At 43.0% G+C, this 24,517-nt stretch overlaps 1 protein-coding gene across 1 annotated transcript in view; it reads right to left on the bottom strand.

Moving 5' to 3' along the window:
• Positions 1–24,517, bottom strand: part of LOC126203787 (uncharacterized) — a 140,850-nt gene that overhangs the window by 10,618 nt on the left and 105,715 nt on the right. The window contains exon 12 of the mRNA XM_049938154.1: positions 8,277–8,591. Within this exon, the coding sequence (XP_049794111.1) occupies positions 8,277–8,591 (315 nt within the window). The remainder of the gene's footprint in view (positions 1–8,276; positions 8,592–24,517) is intronic.

Genomic DNA, 24,517 nt, shown 5'->3' on the forward strand with positions numbered 1-24,517 from the left:
TTGGTCCGGCTCCACAGCAGTTCCAGCCGCCTCTGTTTGTGCCGGCTCCACAGCAGCTCCAGCCGCCTCGGTTTGTGCCGGCTCCACAGCAGCTCCAGCCGCCTCGGTTTGTGCCGGCTCCACAGCAGCTCCAGCCGCCTCGGTTTGTGCCGGCTCCACAGCAGCTCCAGCCGCCTCGGTTTGTGCCGGCTCCACAGCAGCTCCAGCCGCCTCGGTTTGTGCCGGCTCCGCAGCAGCTCCAGCCGCCTCGGCTTGTGCCGGCTCCGCAGCAGCTCCAGCCGCCTCGGTTTGGTCCGGCTCCACAGCAGCTCCAGCCGGCTCGGTTTGGCCCGCCTCCTCAGCAGCTCCAGCCGCCTCGGTTTTTGCCGTCTCCACAGCAGTTCCAGCCACCTCTGTTCGTGCCGGCTCCACAGCAGTTCCAGCCGCCTCTGTTCGTGCCGTCTCCACAGCAGTTCCAGCCGCCTCTGTTCGTGCCGTCTCCACAGCAGTTCCAGCCGCCTCTGTTCGTGCCGGCTCCACAGCAGATCCAGCCGCCTCGGTTCGTGCCGGCTCCACAGCAGCTCCAGCCGCCTCGGTTCGTGCCGGCTCCACAGCAGCTCCAGCCGCCTCGGTTCGTGCCGGCTCCACAGCAGCTCCAGCCGCCTCGGTTCGTGCCGGCTCCACAGCAGCTCCAGCCGCCTCGGTTCGTGCCGGCTCCACAGCAGCTCCAGCCGCCTCGGTTTGTACCGGCTCCACAGCAGCTCCAGCCGCCTCGGTTTGTGCCGGCTCCACAGCAGCTCCAGCCGCCTCGGTTTGTGCCGGCTCCACAGCAGCTCCAGCCGCCTCGGTTTGTGCCGGCTCCACAGCAGCTCCAGCCGCCTCGGTTTGTGCCGGCTCCACAGCAGCTCCAGCCGCCTCGGTTTGTGCCGGCTCCACAGCAGCTCCAGCCGCCTCGGTTTGTGCCGGCTCCACAGCAGCTCCAGCCGCCTCGGTTTGTGCCGGCTCCACAGCAGCTCCAGCCGCCTCGGTTTGTGCCGGCTCCACAGCAGCTCCAGACGCCTCGGTTTGTGCCGGCTCCACAGCAGCTCCAGCCGCCTCGGTTTGTGCCGGCTCCACAGCAGCTCCAGCCGCCTCGGTTTGTGCCGGCTCCACAGCAGCTCCAGCCGCCTCGGTTTGTGCCGGCTCCACAGCAGCTCCAGCCGCCTGGGTTGGTGCCGGCTCCACAGCAGCTCCAGCCGCCTCGGTTTGTGCCGGCTCCACAGCAGCTCCAGCCGCCTCGGTTTGTGCCGGCTCCACAGCAGCTCCAGCCGCCTCGGTTTGTGCCGGCTCCACAGCAGCTCCAGCCGCCTCGGTTTGTGCCGGCTCCACAGCAGCTCCAGCCGCCTCGGTTTGTGCCGGCTCCACAGCAGCTCCAGCCGCCTCGGTTTGTGCTGGCTCCACAGCAGCTCCAGCCGCCTCGGTTTGTGCCGGCTCCACAGCAGCTCCAGCCGCCTCGGTTTGTGCCGGCTCCACAGCAGCTCCAGCCGCCTCGGTTTGTGCCGGCTCCACAGCAGCTCCAACTGCCTCGGTTTGGTCTGGCTCCACAGGAGCTCCAACTGACTCAGTTTTATCTGGTTCTTCAACTGTTTCCATTCCCTCAATATGGTATGGATCCACAGTAGCTGAAACTGCCTCAGGTTGGTGTCTCTGTGCAGCAGCTCCGACTGACTTAGTTGAGACGTGCTCTGTAGCAGCTGCAACTGCTTCAGTTTGGTCCTGCTCTGCAGCAGCTCCAACTGCTTCAGTTTGGTCCTGCTCTGCAGCAGCTCCAACTGCTTCAGTTTGGTCCTGCTCTGCAGCAGCTCCAACTGCCTCAATTTGTTGTGGCTCTACAGCAAGTGACACTGCCTCAGTTTGGTCTCTCTCTTCATCAGCTAGCATTCCCTCTCTATGATCTAGTACCACACGTGACGCCATTGCCTGTGTTTGATCTGACTCCATAGGTGCTGCTGCCTCCACAAATTCAGAGTCTACAACTGTTTCTGCCTCCTTCGTTCCATGTAGTTCCTTATCTCCATGTACCTTGAAAGCTAGCTCCGTAGCTTCAGTTTGGTCTGGAGCAGCTGCCACCGCCACCGCAGTCGCATCTGGTATCGGTGTTGCCGCCATCGACGCAGTTGGGTCCGGTTCTGGAGCAGATTCTGCTGGTGCCTCAGTTGTGTCAGGTTCCCAAGCAACTGCAGCAGTAGCAGCTTCTGCTCCCACCTCTGTCGGGTCTGGTCCCTGAGCAGCTTCTGCTGCCACCTCACTTGGGTCTGGTTCCTGAGCAGCTTCTGTTGCCACCCCAGTCGGGTCTGGTTCCTGAGCAGCTTCTGCTGCAACCCCAGTCGGGTCTGGTTCCTGAGCAGCTTCTGCTGCAACCCCAGTCGGGTCTGGTTCCTGAGCAGCTTCTGCTGCCACCTCAGTAAGGTCTGGTTCTGGAGCAGCTGCTGATGCTGCTGCTGCCACCTCATCTAGGTCTGGTTCCGAAGCACCTGTTGTTGCCACCCCAGGCTGATCTAGTTCTGGAGCAGCTGTTGCTGCCACCTCAGTCTGATCTGGTTCCGGTTCTGGAACAGCAGCTGCTGCTGCTGCCACCTCAGTCTCATCTGGTTCCGGTTCTGGAACAGCAGCTGCTGCTGCCACCTCAGTCTGATTTGGTGGTGGAGTAGTAGCTGCTACTTCCATCACCTCAACTGGACTTGGTTCTGGTGCAGGTACAGCTAGTGCCTCAGTTGAGTCTGGGTCTGGTATTGTTTCTGTTGCTGCTGCCGCTGCTTCTTTCAAGTCTGGTTCTTGCGCACTTGCTGCCGCCTTAGCTTGGTCTGGTTCTAAAGCTGCCGTTAAAACTTCAGCATGGTCTGATTCAGAAACTGCAATCTGTGTCTCACCATGATACTGTTCAGCAGTTGCCAACAATGTGTCTGCTCCTTCTGGTTTTGCAGCTGCTATCTCTATTTTCTCTGGTTTCACTGTCCCAGATTTCTTTAGTTGCACTGATGACGCAGTTGCTGCAATGTTTTTCTCTGGTTTCATTTCAACAGTCTCAGTTTCATCAGGGATTGCAGCCATTGCCCATATTTCTTCTTGCTTTTTGCCCACTGTCCCTGTTTGCTTCTGTTTCTTAACTGTTGCCTCCATCTGAAAATGCTCCAAAGTGCTTGCCTCCATTCGCTCGAATTCCTCAGCAACAGGCATCATTTGCACCCGTTCTTCAGTTAAAGGTGCAATGTGCTTACACTCCGAAGACATTACCTCCATTTTCTGTGGCTTCTCAGCAGCTTCCAGCTCCCCTGATACTCCCTGTTGCACCAGCTCCTCAACTGATGGCTCCTTTTTCTCCAGCTCCCTTCGTTCTGCCTGCCCTACCATTGTCTTTGAAAGTTTTGGCTCCTCAGCTGCAGTCGCTGTTTGCTCCATTTCCTCAGCTGTCCCCAACACATTCTCCAGTTTCTCAGCCACTGTCTTTGTTTTCTCTGGCCTCTCATCCACTGCCGTTGTTTTCTCTACATCCTCACACAATACCTCCATTTCACCCTGCTCTTTAGCCACCTCATCCATTTTCTCTTGGTCATCAGCTGTTGGTTCAGACTGACCAGTTTCTGCATTTGCTGGCACAGTTTCGATTCTTTTTTTGGCCACTGACAGAGTTTGGTCTGGAATAGTAACTGTTCCATCACTCTGAGCAAGTTCCAAATCATCTACCAATATATTAGTTTGCTTTGGCGCCCTCGTCAGTGCCTCAGATTCACTTCTCTCTACAACCATTGCCAAATTCTGCTCAGATTCCACTGCCACAGTCTTTACTGGCTCTGCAGGTGCTGACCCAGTCTCCACAGCTTTTGTTTGTCCTTCCTTCACACCAACTGCCTCTGTCTGCTCTAGTCCCAAATCCAATGACTCTGTCTTTCCTACCTCTGACGCACCCACATCTATCTGCTCTCCCTCTGACGCACCCACATCTATCTGCTCTCCCTCTGACGCACCCACATCTATCTGCTCTCCCTCTGCAGCAGCCGCATCCAACTGCTCCTCCTCTGGAACAACCAACCCCACTCGTTCTTCCTTTCTGGCAGCCGCCTCCGTCTGCTCCCCCTCGCCGGCAGCCGCCTCCGTCTGCCCCTCCTCTGCGGCAGCCGCCTCCGTCTGCCCCTCCTCTGCGGCAGCCGCCTCCGTCTGCCCCTCCTCTGCGGCAGCCGCCTCCGTCTGCCCCTCCTCTGCGGCAGCCGCCTCCGTCTGCCCCTCCTCTGCGGCAGCCGCCTCCGTCTGCCCCTCCTCTGCGGCAGCCGCCTCCACCTGCCCCTCCTCTGCGGCAGCCGCCTCCACCTGCCCCTCCTCTGCGGCAGCCGCCTCCACCTGCCCCTCCTCTGCGGCAGCCGCCTCCACCTGCCCCTCCTCTGCAGCAGATGCCTCCACCTGCTCCTCCTCTGCAGCAGATGCCTCCACCTGCTCCTCCTCTGCAGCAGATGCCTCCACCTGCTCCTCCTCTGCAGCAGATGCCTCCACCTGCTTCTCCTCTGCAGCAGATGCCTCCACCTGCTTCTCCTCTGCAGCAGATGCCTCCACCTGCTCCTCCTCTGCAGCAGTTGCCTCCATCTGCTCCTCCTCTGCAGCAGATGCTTCCACCTGCTGCTCCTTTGGTCCTGCTGCCTCCATTTGCTCTTTGTTTGAATCAGATCCCTCCATTGGATCTTTCTCGATAGCTATCGAACCAGTTTGCTTTGGCTCTGCATCTGGCACATTCAATTGCAATTTTTCATTACATTCTATTACAACGTTACTTGATTCCTGGCATAGTTTTTCTTGTATTGTATCGCAGTTCACATTTTCAGCCTTCATGTGTACTCCTGTCACATCTGGTACTATTTTCCGTATTTCTGACCCGCAGCCAACAGAAAATATATGATCATGCTCTTCGTCAGTTTTTCGAGCAAAATGTACCACTAAATCTTTTCCCATCACAAGACATTCAACTGTTTCATCTTTACTCGGTATTGCTGCATTTTGTGCTATGTTGGATTCTTCACATTGTTTCCCAGTGACAGTGCTGGGAACTGGTTTTGAATGGTGAGCAGTAGATATACTGTCTTCAACTAGTACCAATTCCTCGGTGTTAGCAATGGGTGACAATTTCTCATAAGTTGTCTCACCTTCATTTAGTTTGTGTTTTAGTCCTATGAGTTTAAATGTAATTTTATCCCCACATTTTCCATCAAAACCTTTGGGCAAAGTATCAAAGATCTTACTTCCTCCAGCCATCAGCACTAATTTTGTTTCTGTGGCAGTTGTTATTTGCTTTTCAGCTTTTGTTTGCTGATTCTGCTCCTTTTGTGCAGTCTGTGACACTGTATCATTCATGCCTTTAGCATTATCACTTTCTTGATGGAGTTTATGATCACTGCACAATACATTATCTTCTGGTGCTTTAAGAGCAAAAACTGATTTTTCGAAAACTTTTCCAGATGAATTTGACTGCTGTTCTGTGCAATTTTCTTCAGAAACATTAGATTTACCAGTTTCAGTGACACGAGTCTGAGCTTTAGTTTTCAAGGTAGTTTTGTCTAACCTTGATTCTTTATTTTCACTTAGGGGAACTTCCCTACAAGAATCTGAATCTTCAGCTATAGAGTGCACCTTATTTTCCATACAGCAGTCATCTACCACCAAATCTTTCAATTTGTCCTTTGATGATACATGCATTTCATATTTCTCAGGACATGTCTTCACAGTAGCAGCATCAACACTTTCCATTTCTCCGCCAATGTCTTGCTGAACAGGTGCCACAACTTCCACATCCATTTCAGTCTGTGAAGGGGGTTCATGCACTTCCTTTTTGCTTCCTTCTTTGTCCGAATTTTGTATGACAACTGTTTCTTTAATCGGGTCATTTACTTTTAACTGTGATGATTTACTCTTCATTTGCATATTTTGCTCAGATTGCACTGATTCTTCTTGGGACTTTTCATTCTTATTATGTAAGTTTGAACTGATATCTGAAGTTGACTTATCAGGTATAACATCATCATTTACAATTTCCATTTCATTCTTCACAGCATCTGTGACCAAATCTGTAAGAACTGTTTTTATCTCCTCTTGGACTTCAGAAGTAGCAGATTTTTTATCCAACTCATTCCTCTCAAGTTTGCGTGTGCAAGAATTATGTTCATCAGATACCGTGCTGACTTCCTGTTCTGATACCAACTTTGCTTCACTCAATGACGGCATTGAATCTGCACCTGGAGATATGATAGTTTTACTCTCTTCTTCTGGTTTTAATATTTTCTGATTCAATGAATTTCCTTTGGGCTGTGGAGATTCTGTGCCTGCTTTACAACTAGTATCAACAAAATAGTTTACACTAGAATCTGCACAATTCTGTTCTTTCTCATTTTTCCCCTCCTCCATATTCTGGTTTCCAACTGCACTATCATGTAATGCAACATCAGATTTGCACAGCGCACGTTTTCCATCCGTAGACTTCATATCCACCTCCACTGACCCCTCTTCTTTAGTTGACTCTAAGGATACTTGATCCAATGAATACAAATTGGAAGACTCGTCAAAATTCTCTGCATGCTCCTTTAAACTCCCATTCCCATTATCTTCACAATCTGGAGCAGTGTGCAATTCAGAAGATTCTTTATTTATATTTTTATGTTTGAAACCACTATGAGAAGTTGCACAGTCCGCACTACATAATTCGTAAGAGCTGGAATGGGACTCCTCTTCTGTGGCTGTAAGTATGATTCCTGTATGGCCCAGTTTCTTTTGAGATGGCTTTTCATCCTCTTTAGAATCGGAGGACAAAACAGTACTTGAAACCGCTGACCCTGAAGCATCCTGACTACCTATTTCAGTAACGTGTGGGTTTTCAACTGGTGAAAGAATAGCAACTGTTTCAACATCAGTCTTTATCTCACTTACAGATGAAATCTGTGTTTCAGTCTCTGACTCAGTCTGTCTATCAGGTTGGTCAACAGTATCCAGTGCAGAATGCTTTAAAATCTCACTCCCTCCATCAGTCACACTGGCATCAGTGTTTCCACTACTTTGTTTTAAGTTTTGTTTCACTTCTGTGTCACTTAAATGAGATGTTTCACTTCCTTCTGAATGTCGAAAAGGAGAAACCAATGCTTCTGCACATTCTACTGTTGTTTTTTTTATGTTTCCTGTTTCTTCATTATATGTGGAACTTTCTCTGCAAGAAAGTTCACATTTTGTGCTTTCATTTCCATCCCCTGGATGGATTTTGGAAATGTCTGATTGGATTTGCAACCTATCAGTCTTATGACTCTCTCTAGCAGTATCAGTCTCCATTAGCACAGAGCTTGTTACACAGCTCTCATCAGTCTCATGTGAACAGCCAATACTGGCTAAAATTTCAGTCTTCTCAGATGAACTACAAACTACGTTTTCCACAGTACCAACAGTGGATTTCAGATCTGTAGTTTCACTTCCATTTAATTTGGAAGACAATACTGAGCTAACAGTCTTTTCCTGCAACATAACATTGCACTCTTGTGTACATGGATGCATTTCTTTGGAAATCTGAGTATTGGTGATGCTAGTTTTAACTTGAATATTAGTAATACTACTTTCTACATACATTTGCTCTGATGACGCACCAGATGAATTTTCTGTTCTGACCTCAGAACTAACTGAACATTCTACATTCCCAGCCTGAACTGCAATATTTATGGAACTTTCTGACCCACTGTCATGCTGTGTAGTTACTTCACTGTCATTATTTACACTAACTTTCAACTTTTTCCTACTTGACTCATGGCCTTTACTGTCTATAATGTCACTGTCACAACCTACCTCTATATTAGTTTCTTCAGTTTCTAATTTCTTTTTTACAGTCTCTTCCTCCAAGCCTACTGACAGGGATGTAACATGGGCTTGTAATGGGGCATTTAATTTATTGTTTTGTGGGACCACCTCTACAGAAGTTCTTTCTGTAGACCGGTCAACTTTTAAATCACACTGCTTAGAATCTACAGCACTTTGAAAACTAGTCTCCAGTACCTTATCTACATGACGTTGCTTGCTTCCACCTCCAGTGCTCTGACTTTTTGTGTCCATAACATTCTTTACTGCAGATGGATCTTTTTCACTATCACTAGCAACCAGTCTGCTGCTGCGCCTAGTTCTCCTTTCTGGTATAGGGGTAACATCAATTTTTATGTTAGTACTATGGGATGCAGATAAACTCTGTTCAGTCTTCAGCTTTTTCTTATTGGGAGCACCATCCTCAGAATAACTGTCTGATTTCTCACCTGAATCCGTAGTCTTCTTCTCCCTTTTCGTAGCCCTTGTACATATAGATGACACTTGATGCTTTGTAGATGTTACTTGATCTTGTGGTTCCGTTTTCACATCTTCACTCACAGAGGAAGATGCTGAATCTCCGTTTTCTGCAGATGACAATCGCCTTTTGGGAGTACCATTTGGGCCTGTGGGTACATGGTAATCATTCAGCAATGCCTGACTGTAGCATGATGTGTCTGATTTCAATACTTCACGGACTGCCATTGTAGCATACGTAGAAGATGGTAGACAGAAGTCCAAAATGAGGGCTTTATAAACTCCATCTGTTAAAACAAAATATACATACACACATTTAGTGAAGACTTATTTTAATATAAATTTAAATGTTTTAAGGAAGAACATGTTTTTAGGCTTGTTTGTTTACATGCTTAAAAGAGATGTCAGTAGATTGTTTTACACCATACTGGGTGGTCACAAGCAGTTTGAAAAGCCTGTAAGGTTATTCCAGTGTACATTGTCCAGACAGCAACACAAAAATTGGGCATCGGATGATAGTAAGAATCGAACCTGAGCCAACAGCTCAGCAGTCTCGTGCACTATCATCAATGCAATAAGCACAAATGACACTAATTCGCATCTGGTGGGTCACTTGAATTTACACAAGCAACAGCTGACTGGTTAACTACAATGATAATTAACTCAGAAATGGCAGAACATATCAAATTTTTTCTTAACAATTCTTTCTCAGCACAACCTACCCTGCTACATTCTTATAAGCTTTTCAGACTGTTTCTGACTGCCATGTACAATACTTGTTGAATATTTTATTGCAACGAAATCTTTATATATATATTTCTGTACGATTGACACAAAATACTATTCTATGCCCACACTGATAGGAGACGACGAGACTGACACTGATCAAAACATTGCACCTTTCTCACACACTCACATGGTAGTAAATCCAAAGAGTTTATTTGTTTAACTCATTAGGGAAGTCGAGATTATTCATTGTCAATACCATTTAATATCCAGTTAAGAATTATTAATATGCACCAATCAAACCACATACAATAAAGCTTAACTAGCACATGGTTAGTCCCACCGATGAGCACACCTTAAAACACAAAATTATGTAACCAGTTCTGTCACTAATGCAGGTTACATACTGGAAGTTTCTGTCTCTCCAATCTGCCATGTTATTAAAGCAGATAAATACAGAACACAAAGCAATAATGTTAACACAAGAGCCAGTACTCTATTTTTGAATGGAATATTTATTTCACCAGCTTACTCAAACACATTTGCCCAAGCCTTCTTAATTTAATTTATTCATGACTCATCACATTCCACATATACAGTAAAGGAGAAACTTCAATGATGTGATGTATGTCAAGGCACACATTAATAGAAGATAACCAAGATACACAAACTCATTCTGTACATATGAATAACAATAACCATTCAAAGTAATCGGATAGATTAAAAAATGTACTCACCAAGTGGCAGCAGGAGAAAACACACACACACACACACAAAAAGAGTTTAAGGTATGCAAGATTTCAGAGCCAGTGGCTCCTTCCGGCAGGAGGACTGAAAGGTAAGGAAGAGGTGTGAAGGAAAAGGACTAGAGAGGTTTAGGAAAAGGGTTAGATTTCAGAAAAGTCATACAGAATGCCAGCCAGGGGAGACTTACCCAACAGGATAAGAAGAGAAGACTGACTATTGGGGACTGCATTGGACAAGATTAGAGAAAACCTGAGAGCTTAAAGGTGGAAGACACAGTTAACATGTACAACAGAGATTATTGCTAAAATATTGTGAACAAATTAATATGAGTGAAAAGCTAAGTGCAATGTCTTGTATAAGAGGTGGGGGGGGGGGGGGGGCATTGAAAAGTAGACTGGTCAGAAAATGAAAGACCCAGAAACCTAAAGCAGAGTGAACAACAGAATGGTTACTGTTACTAAATACCGAGACAGAAGAAATTTGCATAAATCAAGGCCAGGTGGGTGTCAAGAACCTAGAGCATGTTTTAGTGCTAGTTCCCACCTGCAGAGTTCTGAGAAACTGGTGTCTGGGAGAAGAATTCAGATGCCACGTGTGGTGATCAGGCACCCAGGTCATGATTATTATGTTGTAGAGAATGCTCTGTAACAGGACATTCCGTGCTGCCAGTGTACACACTATGCCCACTCTTCCTAACTGATAACTTGGTGGTAGCCATGAAATGTAAAATGCTGCACAGTGTTTACATAACAGCTGGTATATGATGTGTTCTTTCACAGGTGGCGCTTCATTTGATAGTTTATGTTTTGTCAGTTACAAGGCTGGTAGAGCGGTGGTAGGAGGTGCATCTGGCAAGTCTTGCAGCGGGAATGGTCGCAGGGGTAGGAGCCACAGGGTAGGGAGATGGGTGCAGAGGGAGCATAGGGTCTGGCAATGATATTGTGGAGATTGGGAGGGCGACAAAAAGCTATTCTAGGTGTGATATGCAAAATCTCAGTCCGAATGGATCTCATTTCAGGGCAGAATTTTAGGAAGTCGTTGCCTTGTCAAAGTAGCTGATTAAAACATTCAAGACCAGGATAATACCAAGTGACAAGTGGTGTGCTCTGAAGATGTTTTTTGGAGGGATCAGCATGTTCGACTCTAATGCAACGGCTGCATGGGAGATAACGTTTGACATGGGAAGGATGGCAACTGTCAAAATGAAAATGTCATCAATGTACCTAAACCAAAATATGGGCTGAAGGCTTACAGATCCCAGGAAAGCCCTCACCAAGCGAGCCATGAAAAGGCTGGCACAGAAAGGAGCCATCCTGGTTCCCATGGCAATACACCCGGATCTGTTTGAATGTCTGCCCCCCCCCCCCCCCCCCAAAGATGAAGTAGTTGTTGGTAAGTATAAAGTTGATTAAGGTGAGCAGGAAGGCTGTTCATAGGTTTGGAATCAGGTGGGAGCTGACTGAGGAAATGTTCAGCAGCAGACAGACCATGTACTTGGGGAATGTTGGTATGGAGGGAGGTGGGATCAGTAGTGTCAAGCAAGGTGTATGGTGGGAGTGGGACAAGCACGTATTTCAGACTATCCAGGAAATTTTTGGTGTCTTTAATACAGGAGGGAATTTGTATTACTGGTTGCCTGTGATGATCAACTACGACAGATATACATTTGATGGGTGCTTTGAAGCCAGCAACTATCTTAGTAACAAATAATTATGTTTATCTTTCCCTTTGAACAAAGAAGATGCGGTTGGTCTGGACTGAATTTTGCAAAATGTCAGTGTTACACCAGACGCGGTCAATTACAATGAAACCATGGTCATAATATTGTCTGAATTGATCAGGCAAACTGGGTGACACAGGAAACTGGCAGGATTGCCCATTACCAGCTGCACTGTGACTGTATCCAGAGTTATCACATGTAGTGCAAGCCTTGGTTCATATCCCTCAACGCTTGCTTACAGTCTTTCAGACTTCGCAACAAAGACTTGACTGCAGTATGAAGCAGTTCCTTGTTAGTGAGAGTCAGGAAGGCATCACTGGTCCATCAACTGGTGCAGGGAGGGAAGATACTCCAAAAGTGAAAATGAGAAGGTATGATGAGAACTATTTATTGCTAGGATTCATGAAAACAATCAATGTTACAGTTCATTAACAGTGTGTAATTTGTTAATCATTTTAGCTGCTGATAGCATTAAACCTAACAAATTAGAGACATCTTGAAACCACAAAATTCCCAGAGAATGGGAAAACCATAAGAATTTTTTTTCCCCCCCAAGAGACTGGCTGTTCTATTGTCTATCCTGAAGGAATTTGCTAAATTCATGAATGTGACTTCTAAGGCCCTTTTATTCTCCTACCAGATAAATGCAAGGAACCACACACTGTAGCACAAACTCTGGTTTAACCAGCAGTGATTGATGTAATATCAACAGCATTTGGCAACTCATTTGTTCAGCAACTGAAAAGTATGTCTATCTCTAATGACACAGAGCACAGAAGAATTTTAGACATATGTGACAATTTACTCAACCAGTTAGTTAAAACAAAAAAAAAGAGGGGGGAGGGGTAACAACTGTTTTGCACTTCAAGTAGATGAAGTGACTCATATTCATAAAGATGCCCATTTAACTACTTTGCTTGTTTTGTTAATGAGTGTAACATTCACCAGGAACTGCTTTTTTTGAGAGTCAATACTGAAACAGCTACAGTTCAAAGCCTTTTTTGACATGATCAATACTTCTTTAATTAAAACAGGATTTCATGGAATAGCTGCAGTGGAGTGGGCACAGATGGAGTTCACTCAATGTTTAGAATTGAAGATCATTTTCCCAACACTCACTCTTGCACACAAAATTGAAAATTTTCCAAACTCAACATCTACATCAAATGATGTTTTGGCAACTGTCAACTGCTTGTGGTAGCCATTTTTCGACGAAGTAGCTCGTTACTTCCGTCAGGAGGCACAATTACATGCCCCCTCTTAGGATATTTGACACCCTTGAAAAGGAGTTAAGCAAACTTCAAACCATGCATTACCATCACACTATCATGAGGCTCTGACCACCATGGTATTTGTATGGTTCTGGGCAATGAATGGCGTATGTACAATTCCAAGAATACTGCTAACAGATTAATAATGTATGGCAACTCAAAAAGAAGGGAAAGATTTCAAATATTTATGGCTTCCAAACTACAAAAGACAGAAACATGACTCCATCGTTCCTGGAAATGGAAAAGTTGAAATTTTTATGCATTAGTGTTATCACCATGTGTTGCACAGCAAATATCATAATGGTGGCTCATTTCCTGCTACACACGAAGCACCTGGTTTCTTGTTATTGAATTCACAGCTTCAACAATGCCATGTCCCACACTTTAAAAAGAATATCAGGCATTGGGGGGATAAAACCACGGTCTTTTAAATAATCTCATAGGTAAAAGTCACACCGTGTTAAGTCTGGAGACATCTGAGACCACTGACGACAAAGATCATCTTCTGCTGCTCCTCTTCCAATCCAATGTACTGGAATGGTGTCATTCAGTTAACATCGGAAGTGCTTAGAGAAATGAGGCAGGGCATCACCTTGCATGAAGATGAAGTCATCTGAATCAACTTTAAGTTGAGGAAAAAAACCAGTTTTGAAGACTGTCTAGATAGGTTAGTCCTGTCACAGTTTTCTCCATGAAGAAGAAAGCAGCAGCACCGATGGGTGTATGATACGAATGTTTACTTGGACTGTTCAAATTTTAGACTGTTGTCTGTCCAGAAACGTTGGAATTATGATGCTACATTACATAATTTGGGAGATATATATGTTTGAAATCTGTTCCTTCTTTTTGTCTTCCTTCTGAATAGCAGTATATATAGGCACTGTCATCCGCAAAGTCAAAACAACATGCTTTTCCCCACCAATCATTGTTTAAGTGAAGAAAACTAATGTAGATAATTCCGAGAATGTTGTTCAACCAGCTGTACTAAGATCTAGAAACCATGTGAGTGTCAAAAAGGTGATGATGCAAAGAAAACTAACGAGATTTGTTATATCATAAGAAGCGGCTCGAGAGTTCAATGAGAAGGTCTTAAAAGTGTTGCAATGAACACAACAACGAAAATACTGAAGTACCTACCTACATAAAAATAATGTATGATCCCCACTACAAACGAAACAATTTAGAAAGAACCACCAAACTCCAGTGAGCATACAGAATAAAGTGGAATCACTACAATAAATGAGTGATATCTCATAATGCGAAACTTCGGCATTACAGGACAGTTGTCTTGCCTGAAGCACTACACACATCAGAAACTCCATCTCTAGGTGGCCATTCAATAATCGATGTCCTTGCAAAGAAAGAGTGAAAACTTTGAAGAAAAATTTATGGGCCTTCTAATATAAATGGCATATGGATTAACAGAAAAACTACACACATACACAGCACTGGACAAGTTCACTGATGTAAGATGTAGATGACACAAGTTTTTTCTTTTTTAATTTTTTTATGTCCATCCTTTTGGCAGGAGGCCTCTGGGACGACTGCCATTTACTATTGTGACAAAAATAAAAATGATTTTATTTTATTTTGTTGCAACCAGTTTCAAAGTTTCAATGCACCATTTTCTGAGTATACAGTTATGCTGGCAACTGATGTGATATAAAAACTGGGTGATCAAAAAGTCAGTATAAATTTGAAAACTTAATAAACCACGGAATAATGTAGATAGAGAGGTAAAAACTGACACACATGCTTGGAATGACATGGGGTTTTATTAGAACAAAATAAATAAATAATAAATAATTCACAAAATGTCCGACAGACGGCGCTAGACAGCAAAATGTCAGTGACAATTATGTATAAAAGGAGCTGTAATGAGAGAGAGAACCAGATGCGCCAGCATGTTGACGTTACCTGAAAAGGCACTTTTAGTGAAGCTGTATTATCAGAATGGGGAATGTGCTAGTTCAGTGTTACGATCCTATTGCCATAGGAAGGGGCTTCAAACGGGTAAAGGTCCATTGATAAATGCAGCTGTGGCAAGAATGATTTCGAAGTTCAAAGCCACGGGTTGTTTAAACGATAGACCTTGTAGTGGCCGACCGAGCACAAGGCATAATGCTGCCGAGACAGTTCAGGAAGAAATGGAGACTGTAGCGGGTTCGTCTATGCAAGGGGAAGTCAGCGCTCGTGCAGTTGCATGTCGCACCGGCATTCCATACACTACCGTTCGGTTGGCACTTAGGCGTACCCTCCGATGCTATCCATACAAAATCCATCGGTATCATGAACTGTTACCTCGTGATTTAGTGATGTGGTGGGCATTTGCGGTGTGGGCGTTTCAAAAGGTGGCGGAAGATGATGATTGGTTGAGTAATGTTTTGTGGACTGACGAAGCTCATTTCACACTTAGAGGGTCTGTCAACGCCCACAACTGCAGAATTTGGGCTACCGAAAATCCTAGAACTGTCGCGGAAACTCCATTGCATGACGAGAAATTGAAGGTATGGGTTGGATTTACCACATCTACCGTTATCGGGCCTTTTTTCTGCCAGGAAATGCATGATTCTGGTTTTGTAACTGCTACCGTGACGGGTGAGAGGCACTCCGATATGTTACAGAATCGCATCATCCCCAACTTTGCTGATAAACACCTGATGGAACCTACGATGTTTATGCCGGATGGCGCTCCACCCCATATTGCTAGACGCGTGAACGATCTCCTGCGCGCGTCGTTTGGTGATGATCGTGTGCTCAGCCGCCACTTTCGTCATGCTTGGCCTACCAGGTCCCCAGACCTCAGTCCGTGCGATTATTGGCTTTGGGGTTACCTGAAGTCGCAAGTGTATCTTGATCGACCGACAGCTCTGGAGATGCTGAAAGACAACATCTGACAACAATGCCTCACCATAACTCTGGACGTGCTTTACAGCGCTGTTCACAACATTATTCGTCGACTACAGCTATTGTTGAGGAATGATGGTGGACATATGGAGCATTTCCTGTAAAGATCATCATCTTCGCTTTGTCTTACTTTGTTATGCTAATTATTGCTATTCTGATCAGATGAAGTGCCATCTGTCAGACATTTTCTGAACTTTCGCATTATTTCGGTTCTAATAAAACCCCATGTCATTCCAAGCATGTGTGTCAATTTGTACCTCTCTATCTACATTATTCCACGATTTATTCAGTTTTCATATACTGACTTTTTGATCACCCGGTATACATACAGGGATAATATCAACCAATACCACATCAACAACAGCCTGAAGATGGCGCATTGAAACTGGTTACAACAAAATAAAATAAAATCATAAGGCTGGCTGTAGGGGTTTTATTTTGTCACTAAGTTTTATGGTCACATCTACAGAATAGACAGGGCTAGGCAAACAAAAAACTAATTAATGTAAAATAATTCAAAAAAGTTAAAAACTGCTTGGTTATAAGAAGTTAAGCAGGATTACAACAAACAAACAGCACAGAAGGTTATCATCAGAAAATGCAAAGCCTTTGGAATCCTATGTAAAAATCACGCATTCCCACAGAAAGATAAAAAACCATGGGGAAACAGTGTATAGAGGAGCACAAGAAGCAAAAAGAGATATTTCATGAAGAGACTTTGTGAAGACAAGGTGTCAGACCAAGCTAACATGTTGCAAATGCCATCTTTAGCTGGGTGTACTGAAGAAAAGGAAAGAGAAGAGAAGAAAAGAAAAGAAGTAGTACCTTAATGAACAAATTTATTAAGTTATTACTTTTTGATAGGTTAAAATAGAGAACTGCTATTATAGAAAATTTAATATGTTTATGTTCAGTCTTGGAAAAAATTCATGTTTTTATGTACTTTTTTTATTTGCAACTGGAAGCTGACAAACATTTCTTCACTGTTGAATTATATAATTTATAGTTTATTTATGAAATATAATTTTGTTAAGACCTCAGCAATTTATACCATTACCATTATTCAATAAAATATGCTTCCTGAAAAACTATTTTGTGTTGTTGACTTGAAAAAACACTCCTCAATTCATGGTGGATAGCAAGTGAAAGTTCAAGTTGTAGCTCCTGATGCAGTAGGGACTTACAGCACAATACACTGGGAAGCTATGGCTGCCAAAGAACTTAGCCCACCTCTTCATGAAGTGCCACAAATGTTTATGGAAACAGTTAAGCCAAAATCTATAAATTCAAAGCTTTTTACAGTGTTATGAGAGGAGATGGGTGCTGAACACAATCAATTGCCCTTCTTTTAGTAATGCTCGATGGTTTCTATATGTGTAAAGTACTAGAAACGTTGTTTGAACTGAGGAATGAGGATTCTTGAAGGTAAAAAGTCAGACAGCTTCAGCAACAGAGATTTTCTACTGAAAATAGCTCACCTCACCGACATTTTTGAGAAACTGCACTTGAAGGTGACCAGGCAAAAGTGCTGATTTGGAATGAAAAGATGAAGTTGTTCATAAAGAATTTAGAGCTGTGGCAAAACTGAATGGAAAATGGTATGCTAGATGTAACCCGGACTCTAGTGTCACTGTTCAAGAACACAGATAATCTGATACTTCCAATGGAGATAAAAGCCTGCCTCCATTACTATGTTGCAACACTAAAGTTCATTTAGAAAAGTATTTTAGCAATGATTGTGGTAAATTTAATTGTATTAAAACTCCATCAAAAATGTTCCTGTGTCATTATGTCCGATTAAAGAGCAAGAACAACTTTATGATCTCATTTGTGATACTTCACTGAAAGCAAATTTAATGATTAGTCTTTGTTGGAGTTTTGGACGTACATCAGCGAAGAATTCCCAATGCTAATGCAATGAAGATCCTGATTCCTTTTCCAACAACCTACTTATGTGAGATTCACTTTTCACTTTTGGCAGCCATGAAGTCTTACTATAGTGCGAAGAATTTTGATTGCGTGTTTCTGCTATTACATCATGTCTTGAGAAACTCTTTTCAAAAGCAAGTCATTCATCACACTGAAATTTGTAATCCTGGTTTGCTGAAGATTAACTACTGTTCATTTCATACTTTTTGAATAAATGAAAATATGGCAAAGATAAAGAATTTGTTTCTTATTTTCGCTATAATAATTCATGTAACTTCGGTTTCTGCTGCGAAAAATTAAAATCCTTATAAAATGAATTTGGTAAAACAGAGTGTAAGGGAAAGAAAATGACTATTTTTAATAATAAAATAGGATTGATGGATCAATATGCAAGCCATGAGTGACCCGGCAGACATCAATAAACTAATCAAATTCTTGCCATACCCATCCCAGCATGGCATCCGTCGACTGTGGCAGTCACTTCCCGTATTCTCTCCCAGAGCCCTGCTACATCACGTGGTAGAGGTGGTGTATACACCAGATCTTCCACTTCTCTTTGCCAGGCACAAGCAACCCGTCTTAACGAATCTGTTGCGGCAGTGGTAAATGGCCTTCCTTGTTGGTGTCAGTTCTTACCATACTTAGTATTAAACATCCGTTTAACAGCTGTAGCGCACTAGTTTTTGTCAAACTGCAACACACAGAAAGCTTGCTCCGCTCCTAAACTCGACGTGTTTGCAATTAACAAACTACGCTGTGGTGGTATATATTGGGGGTGGGGGGGAAGTAACTGGTAACTGAGCTCGCAGTATGCGTGTATTTCCCGTATTTATTTGAATCTAAGCCGCACTTTTTTTCCGGTCTTTGTAACCCAAAAAACCGCCAGCGGCTTAGAATCGAGTGCAAAAAGGCGGAAGTTCTGAAAAATGTTGGTAGGTGCCGCCACAACTAACTACTGCCGTCGAATATATGTAGCGCTACACAGGCATGCTTTGTAGGCACAGAGATAAACACTGGCGCCAAAACCTCTGCGTCAGTAAATAAATTTAAAAAAAGAAGGTGGAAGACGAGCTTTTTTTCTCCGCCCCGAGTTTCGACCACTGCATTTTCATACATTATCCAACGAAGTAAATACAAATTCCGTATTGTTCATCTTCGAATGTAGCAGAATTTCAATGTACTACAAAAATCCGACTGGCAAGACTGTTAGGGATGTTTGTCAATATGGCCAACTCCGCGTTCTCAATTTTTTCCTACCTGTGAGAAGAGATGGTTGCTAATAGGAACCTGATGAAATGTGAATCACATGCAGTATTATCTTCACCATAAGAATAATACGAATATAAACATTTTGCCATGTATTCTTTCGTGTTTGCTGCTATCTGATTTAAATCCTGTATGCCTTATAAACTATGAAACTTGAATGAGACAACAGCAAACGTGGAAGAATATACGTATCGTGTCATGTTTATATTCGTATTATTCTTATGCCTAATAGTGACACAGTCAGTAATGAAGCACGGCAACTGACTAGATTTTTAAATCTAAGATGACTAATTTCTGTGCAGAATTTGAAGTACTAAAGAAGCGGCCGCAATGATTTTCAAACGGAGAAAAATTTTCGCCTAACTCTCGTTCAGAACATGTTCTATCATACACAGTCTATTATTTGGTTCTTGTTGATCATTATCAAAGAAAGCAGCAGTGTAAGTAACAACAAATAGCAGTCTCTTCGCTAATGAGATGATTCCTCTCTTTTTTTTTTGTAAGCGGCGGTAGCGCGGGACAAAAGCAAGCCATGCCGCGAGCGGCGACACGCCGTCAACACGCGATATCAGAATGCGACAAACAATGCATGACGCAGTACAGTAATGCATTTTCAGCTTAGAGTGACGTAAACACCTATAACAAAGAAAACAGCACTTATCAGATCAAAGAAAAATAAGCAATCAATTCAAACCAGACGAAGCACATGAAAAAGGAAGGGTACCCGTATAAATACAGACGGAGCGCCTGACGCATAGCAATGGCTACCTGGTAAAGCTTAACTGCTAAGATTACAACTCGAACCAAACTACTGTATCGTCTTTCATTCGACCTAAATTGGGTCTCATATTACAATGGACCGACTTTGTTTCAATTTCGAGGTGCGGCCTAAAACTTCTCTCTTCCCTTGAATTTTGAGTCTCAAATTTCTGGTGTGGCTTAGATTCGGGATTTTTTTTTCCCCCCCTCCTTTATTTCGAGTCTCATTTTTCAGGTGCGGCTTAGATTCGAGTAAATACGGTACCACCCGTGTCAGTAGTTCCACTAGGTGAACTGATTCACATGTTAACACTGTGGTATTCAATCTGTAAATATCGCTACAGAAGCTGTTGTTCAATTTTCTTTTTCCACCACATCAACAGAAACATCTTGCACCTCAATCAGTTTACAACTGAACAAACCTACTGGTTTTGCAGTACTTCTCAAAAAAATGTGATAGACAATGGCTATCTTCATTTGTTATTTGTAGACATTGGAAAAAAAATTGAATTTTTGCGATAAATGCGAATTCTGCCTCAAAATGCAAAAATACTTCTTAGATGCTATTTCATAGGGAACTGTATCCAGATGAACTATTTTGTCAGGGATGGAAGTTTTGTCAGAAACAGAGACATCATTTTTGGCCCCTAGCTATTGGTAGCTTAATAATGACCTGATTACATTGATATTTATCAAAGAAAATAGTTACCTACACCTTTAAATACAGAATCCTGCCTACAAAATAATACTATATGGATGCACCGTTACAATGAAAACTGCTACAGTGCATACAAAATGCAGTGGCCGCAAGATGCGCAGTCGGATGGCAAAGCATGGTGAGATCAGCAGTGGTGGGGGGTCGCTCAGAGCACTGTAGGGGAAAAGTCTAGTGCTAGAGGGGAAGCGCCATTCTAAACTGAAGCTTACACTCACATTTTTTGTAAATATTAAGTGGGTTGGTTGGTTGGTTTGGGGAAGGAGACCAGACAGCGTGGTCATCGGTCTCATCGGATTATGAAAGGATGGGGAAGGATGTTGGCCGTGCCCTTTCAGAGGAACCATCCCTGCATTTGCCTGGAGTGATTTAGGGAAATCACGGAAAACCTAAATCAGGATGGCCGGACACAGGATTGAACCGTCGTCCTCCCAAATGCGAGTCCAGTGTCTAATCACTGTGCCACCTCGCTCGGTTATTAAGTGGGAGTCATCCACATACACACTTATGTGGTGGCCATCCAAAAAAATCTACTGTCACCCCTGCTTTCATTAGTACCTAAAAAGAATTCCGCCAAAATTGCAGTGATTTATTTTTGCTTGGCTTGTTAACTATTAGTAACTTTCAGAGAAACATAATGAGTGGCGAATTTTGAGTAAACCCTACACATTTCTCAGGTTGCCATGACAAAATTTTCTTGTTCTGCCAAAACACAGCAGAGTTTACAATGTCTCATTTCACTAACATGTTGTACAGACAAAGATGAGAGAGAATTCTGAAAAAGTGGTATATTAAGTCTGTTAAATGAGGAACAGGGCAAAAAAATAAAGTCAGTAGCTTATGAAAAAAAGACATCCCCTGTACAAAAAACCTGTAATGTCTTCACACATGTTGTTCTAAATCCCATAGCATTTCTCGTTTCACCAGCTATTGATGGCCCTAAAAATTACATTCTTCCACCAAAAAAAGTTAGTAGTTATTGGAATAACATGGAACATAATGAAGTTTTATACAATAACAATATGGTAAAATACTCTCCTCTTTGCATGCTATCATTTGCCAAAAATCTAATTTTGATATCTGAAACTGTTTATGAAATTTGAGGAATGTTGTTGATATTTTACTCTATCACTGGTGCGGCACAATCACAAATGATTGTGCTACATCAGATCAATTTCTTAGGACTGGTGACAGATAGATACCTCTAACAAAGTCTAAAGAAAAATTCAGTATGTTAGCTAAATTGCAACAACATATTATGTAATATGCATCAAACGCAAAAATCATAGCAACCCATATTTTTCATTGCACACATTTCTGAATTTCGCAGTGTCTCACTTTCACATAAATATCACAATAACTATGACCATTAATGAAATGTTGGGCGCATCATCATGAACCTGACATATAAAGCTATCAGCAAAGCAAAAATGAAATTGTTTTACCAAATAGTTTCTGTAAAATTGTTTGAGAAAGACTGCAGGGTGCACACCTCGACTGTCATTGCCGACCAACTGAAAGGTGGCTGAGAATACACTGTTTACACAAAAATTAATTTTTGTTGTGAACAATGAAAAATCCATGATGGAATGTACCAATATAATGAAAATGATAGTTGCTACTCACCATATAGCGAAGAGGTTTAGTCGCAGAAAGGCACAACTGCAAGAGACTGTGGTCGTGTGTGTGTGTCAGTTGCGTTTGGGCAAGTGTGATGCTAATTGTATGACAGTCTTTTTGTTGTGCCTTTCTGCGACTAAGCATCTCTATTATATGGCGAGTAGCAACTATACTTTTCATTATATTGTTCCTTTTTTCGTTTTGATTGTCCATATCACAGTTCCGCTGAAACTGATTTTTGTTGCTAACAGAAGAAAATGTCAGGGAGTAAATAGGGAACACTGCCCCATAAAATGGCTGCATATGGCAACAGGGAGTGAAAATATGCAAAGTAATACCCCTTGTCTTTAGGTCAACACAATGACAGATACTCCTATGGGCAAAACATGTTTAACTGTGCTTCATGCTTATCTTTGTACTGACTTCATCTTAGGTTTTTATGCAGTTGAATCCCATGGAATTTTACACAGAGTAATTCATTTAGTGTAAGATCTTTAATGTCCCCTTGTAGGTGTAGGACTCCATTTTTGTTTGCAATCACATAATGAGTCTTTGTGGGATTAATGCTTAAATTGTTAACTGTGAACCATTTGTAGGCCTGTTTAGCTATAATATGACCTGACACTTTTACGATGGGGTTTGTATCCTGGAGTATAAGGCTTGGGACATTAGAAACCCTTAAAGATTCATCCACACAGTGCCCAAACCATGATGCTTACGGTTATCACTCAATTTAAGAGTGGGTAGCACATTTCACCTCCCTATACAAGTAAATTCAAGCACTCCAGCATATTAATATATGGAAATGGAAAAGAGCTCTGGAAGAACTAAGTCGAAACAAGGCCCTGGGAGTAGATGACGTTCCATTCAAACTACTGAGAGTGTCTGGAGAGCCAACCATGACAAAACTCTTCCACCTGGCGAGTAAGATGTTCGAGACATGTGAAAACCATCAGACTTCAAGAAGAATGTAGTAATTTAAATTACAAAGAAAGCAGGTACTGACGTGTGTGAAAATTACCAAACTATCAGTTTAATAAGTCAAGGTTGCAAAATACTAACAGGAATCCTTTAGAGAAGAAGAACGAGAAAACTGTCAAAAGTCGACCCCCAGGAAGATCATTTTGGATTCTGGAGGAATGTAGAAACACGCGAGGCAATACTGACCTACTACTTCTCACAGAAAATAGGTTAAGGAAAGGCAAACTTATGTTTATAGAACCTGTAGACATGAGAAAGCTTTTGACAATGTAGACTGGAAATTCTAAAGGCAGCAGGGGTAAAATAGAGGGAGCAAAAAACTATTTACAATTTCCAAAGAAGCCAGATGGCGAAGATTTGGCGGGTTTGAAAGGAAAGCAGTGGTTGAGAAGGGAGTGATACATGATTGTAGCATATCCCCGATGTTATTCAATCTTCACATTGAGCAACAGAAAAGGAAACAAAAGAAAAATCTGGAGTAGGAATTAAAGTCCATGGAGAAGAAATAAAAACTTTGAGGTTTGTCGACGACATTGTAATTCTGTCAGACAGTAAAGGACTTGGAAAAGCAGTTGAATGGAATGAACAGTATCTTGAAAGGAGCACATAAGATGAACATCAACAAATGCAAAACAAGGACAATGGAATGCAGTCGGGTTACATAAGGTGATGCTGAGTCAGTCTGATAAGGAAATGAGACACGTAAAATAGTAGATAGTTTTGCTATTTGGACAGTAAAATAACTCATGATGGTCAAAGTAGAGGGCATATAAAATGTACACTGGTAAAGGTAAGAAAAGCATTTCTGGAGAAGAAATTTGTTAACACTGAGTACAGATTTAAGTGTCAGGAAGTCTTTTCTGAAAGTTTTTGTATGGAGTGTAGCCATGTTGGAAGTGAAACATGGATGATAAACAGTTTAGACAAGAAGAGAATAGAAAGCTTTTGAAATGTGGTGCTACAGAAGAATGCTGAAGATTAGAGGAGTAGGTCATATAACTAATGAGGAGTTACTGAAAAGAATTGGGGAGAAAAAAGTTGTGGCACAAACTGGGAAGAAGAAGGGATGAGTTGGTATGACACATTCTGAGATATCAAGGTAGCACTGGAGGGAAATGTGAGGGGTAAAAATCACAGAGTGAGACCAAGAGATGAATACAGTAAGCAGATTCAAATGATGCAGGCTGCAGTAGTTACCTGGAGGTGAAGAGGCTTGCATGGGATAGAGTACCATGGAGAGCTGCATCAAACCAGTCTTTGGACTGATGACCACAACAGCAGCAGCAGCAGCAGCACCAACACCACCAAATGGTTCAAATGGCTCTGAGCACTATGGGACTCAACTGCTGAGGTCATTAGTCCCCTAGAACTTAGAACTACTTAAACCTAACTAACCTAAGGACATCACAAACATCCATGCCCGAGGCAGGATTCGAACCTGCGACCGTAGCGGTCTTGCGGTTCCATACTGCAGCGCCTTTAACCGCACGAGCAACACCACCACTTACTACTACTCCTGTACTATGGAATCACAAAGAGACAAAGGTATTTTGCTCAATTGCCAGTTACATA

This window comes from Schistocerca nitens, chromosome 9 (genome assembly GCF_023898315.1).
Source record: "Schistocerca nitens isolate TAMUIC-IGC-003100 chromosome 9, iqSchNite1.1, whole genome shotgun sequence".
Lineage (NCBI taxonomy): Eukaryota > Metazoa > Arthropoda > Insecta > Orthoptera > Acrididae > Schistocerca > Schistocerca nitens.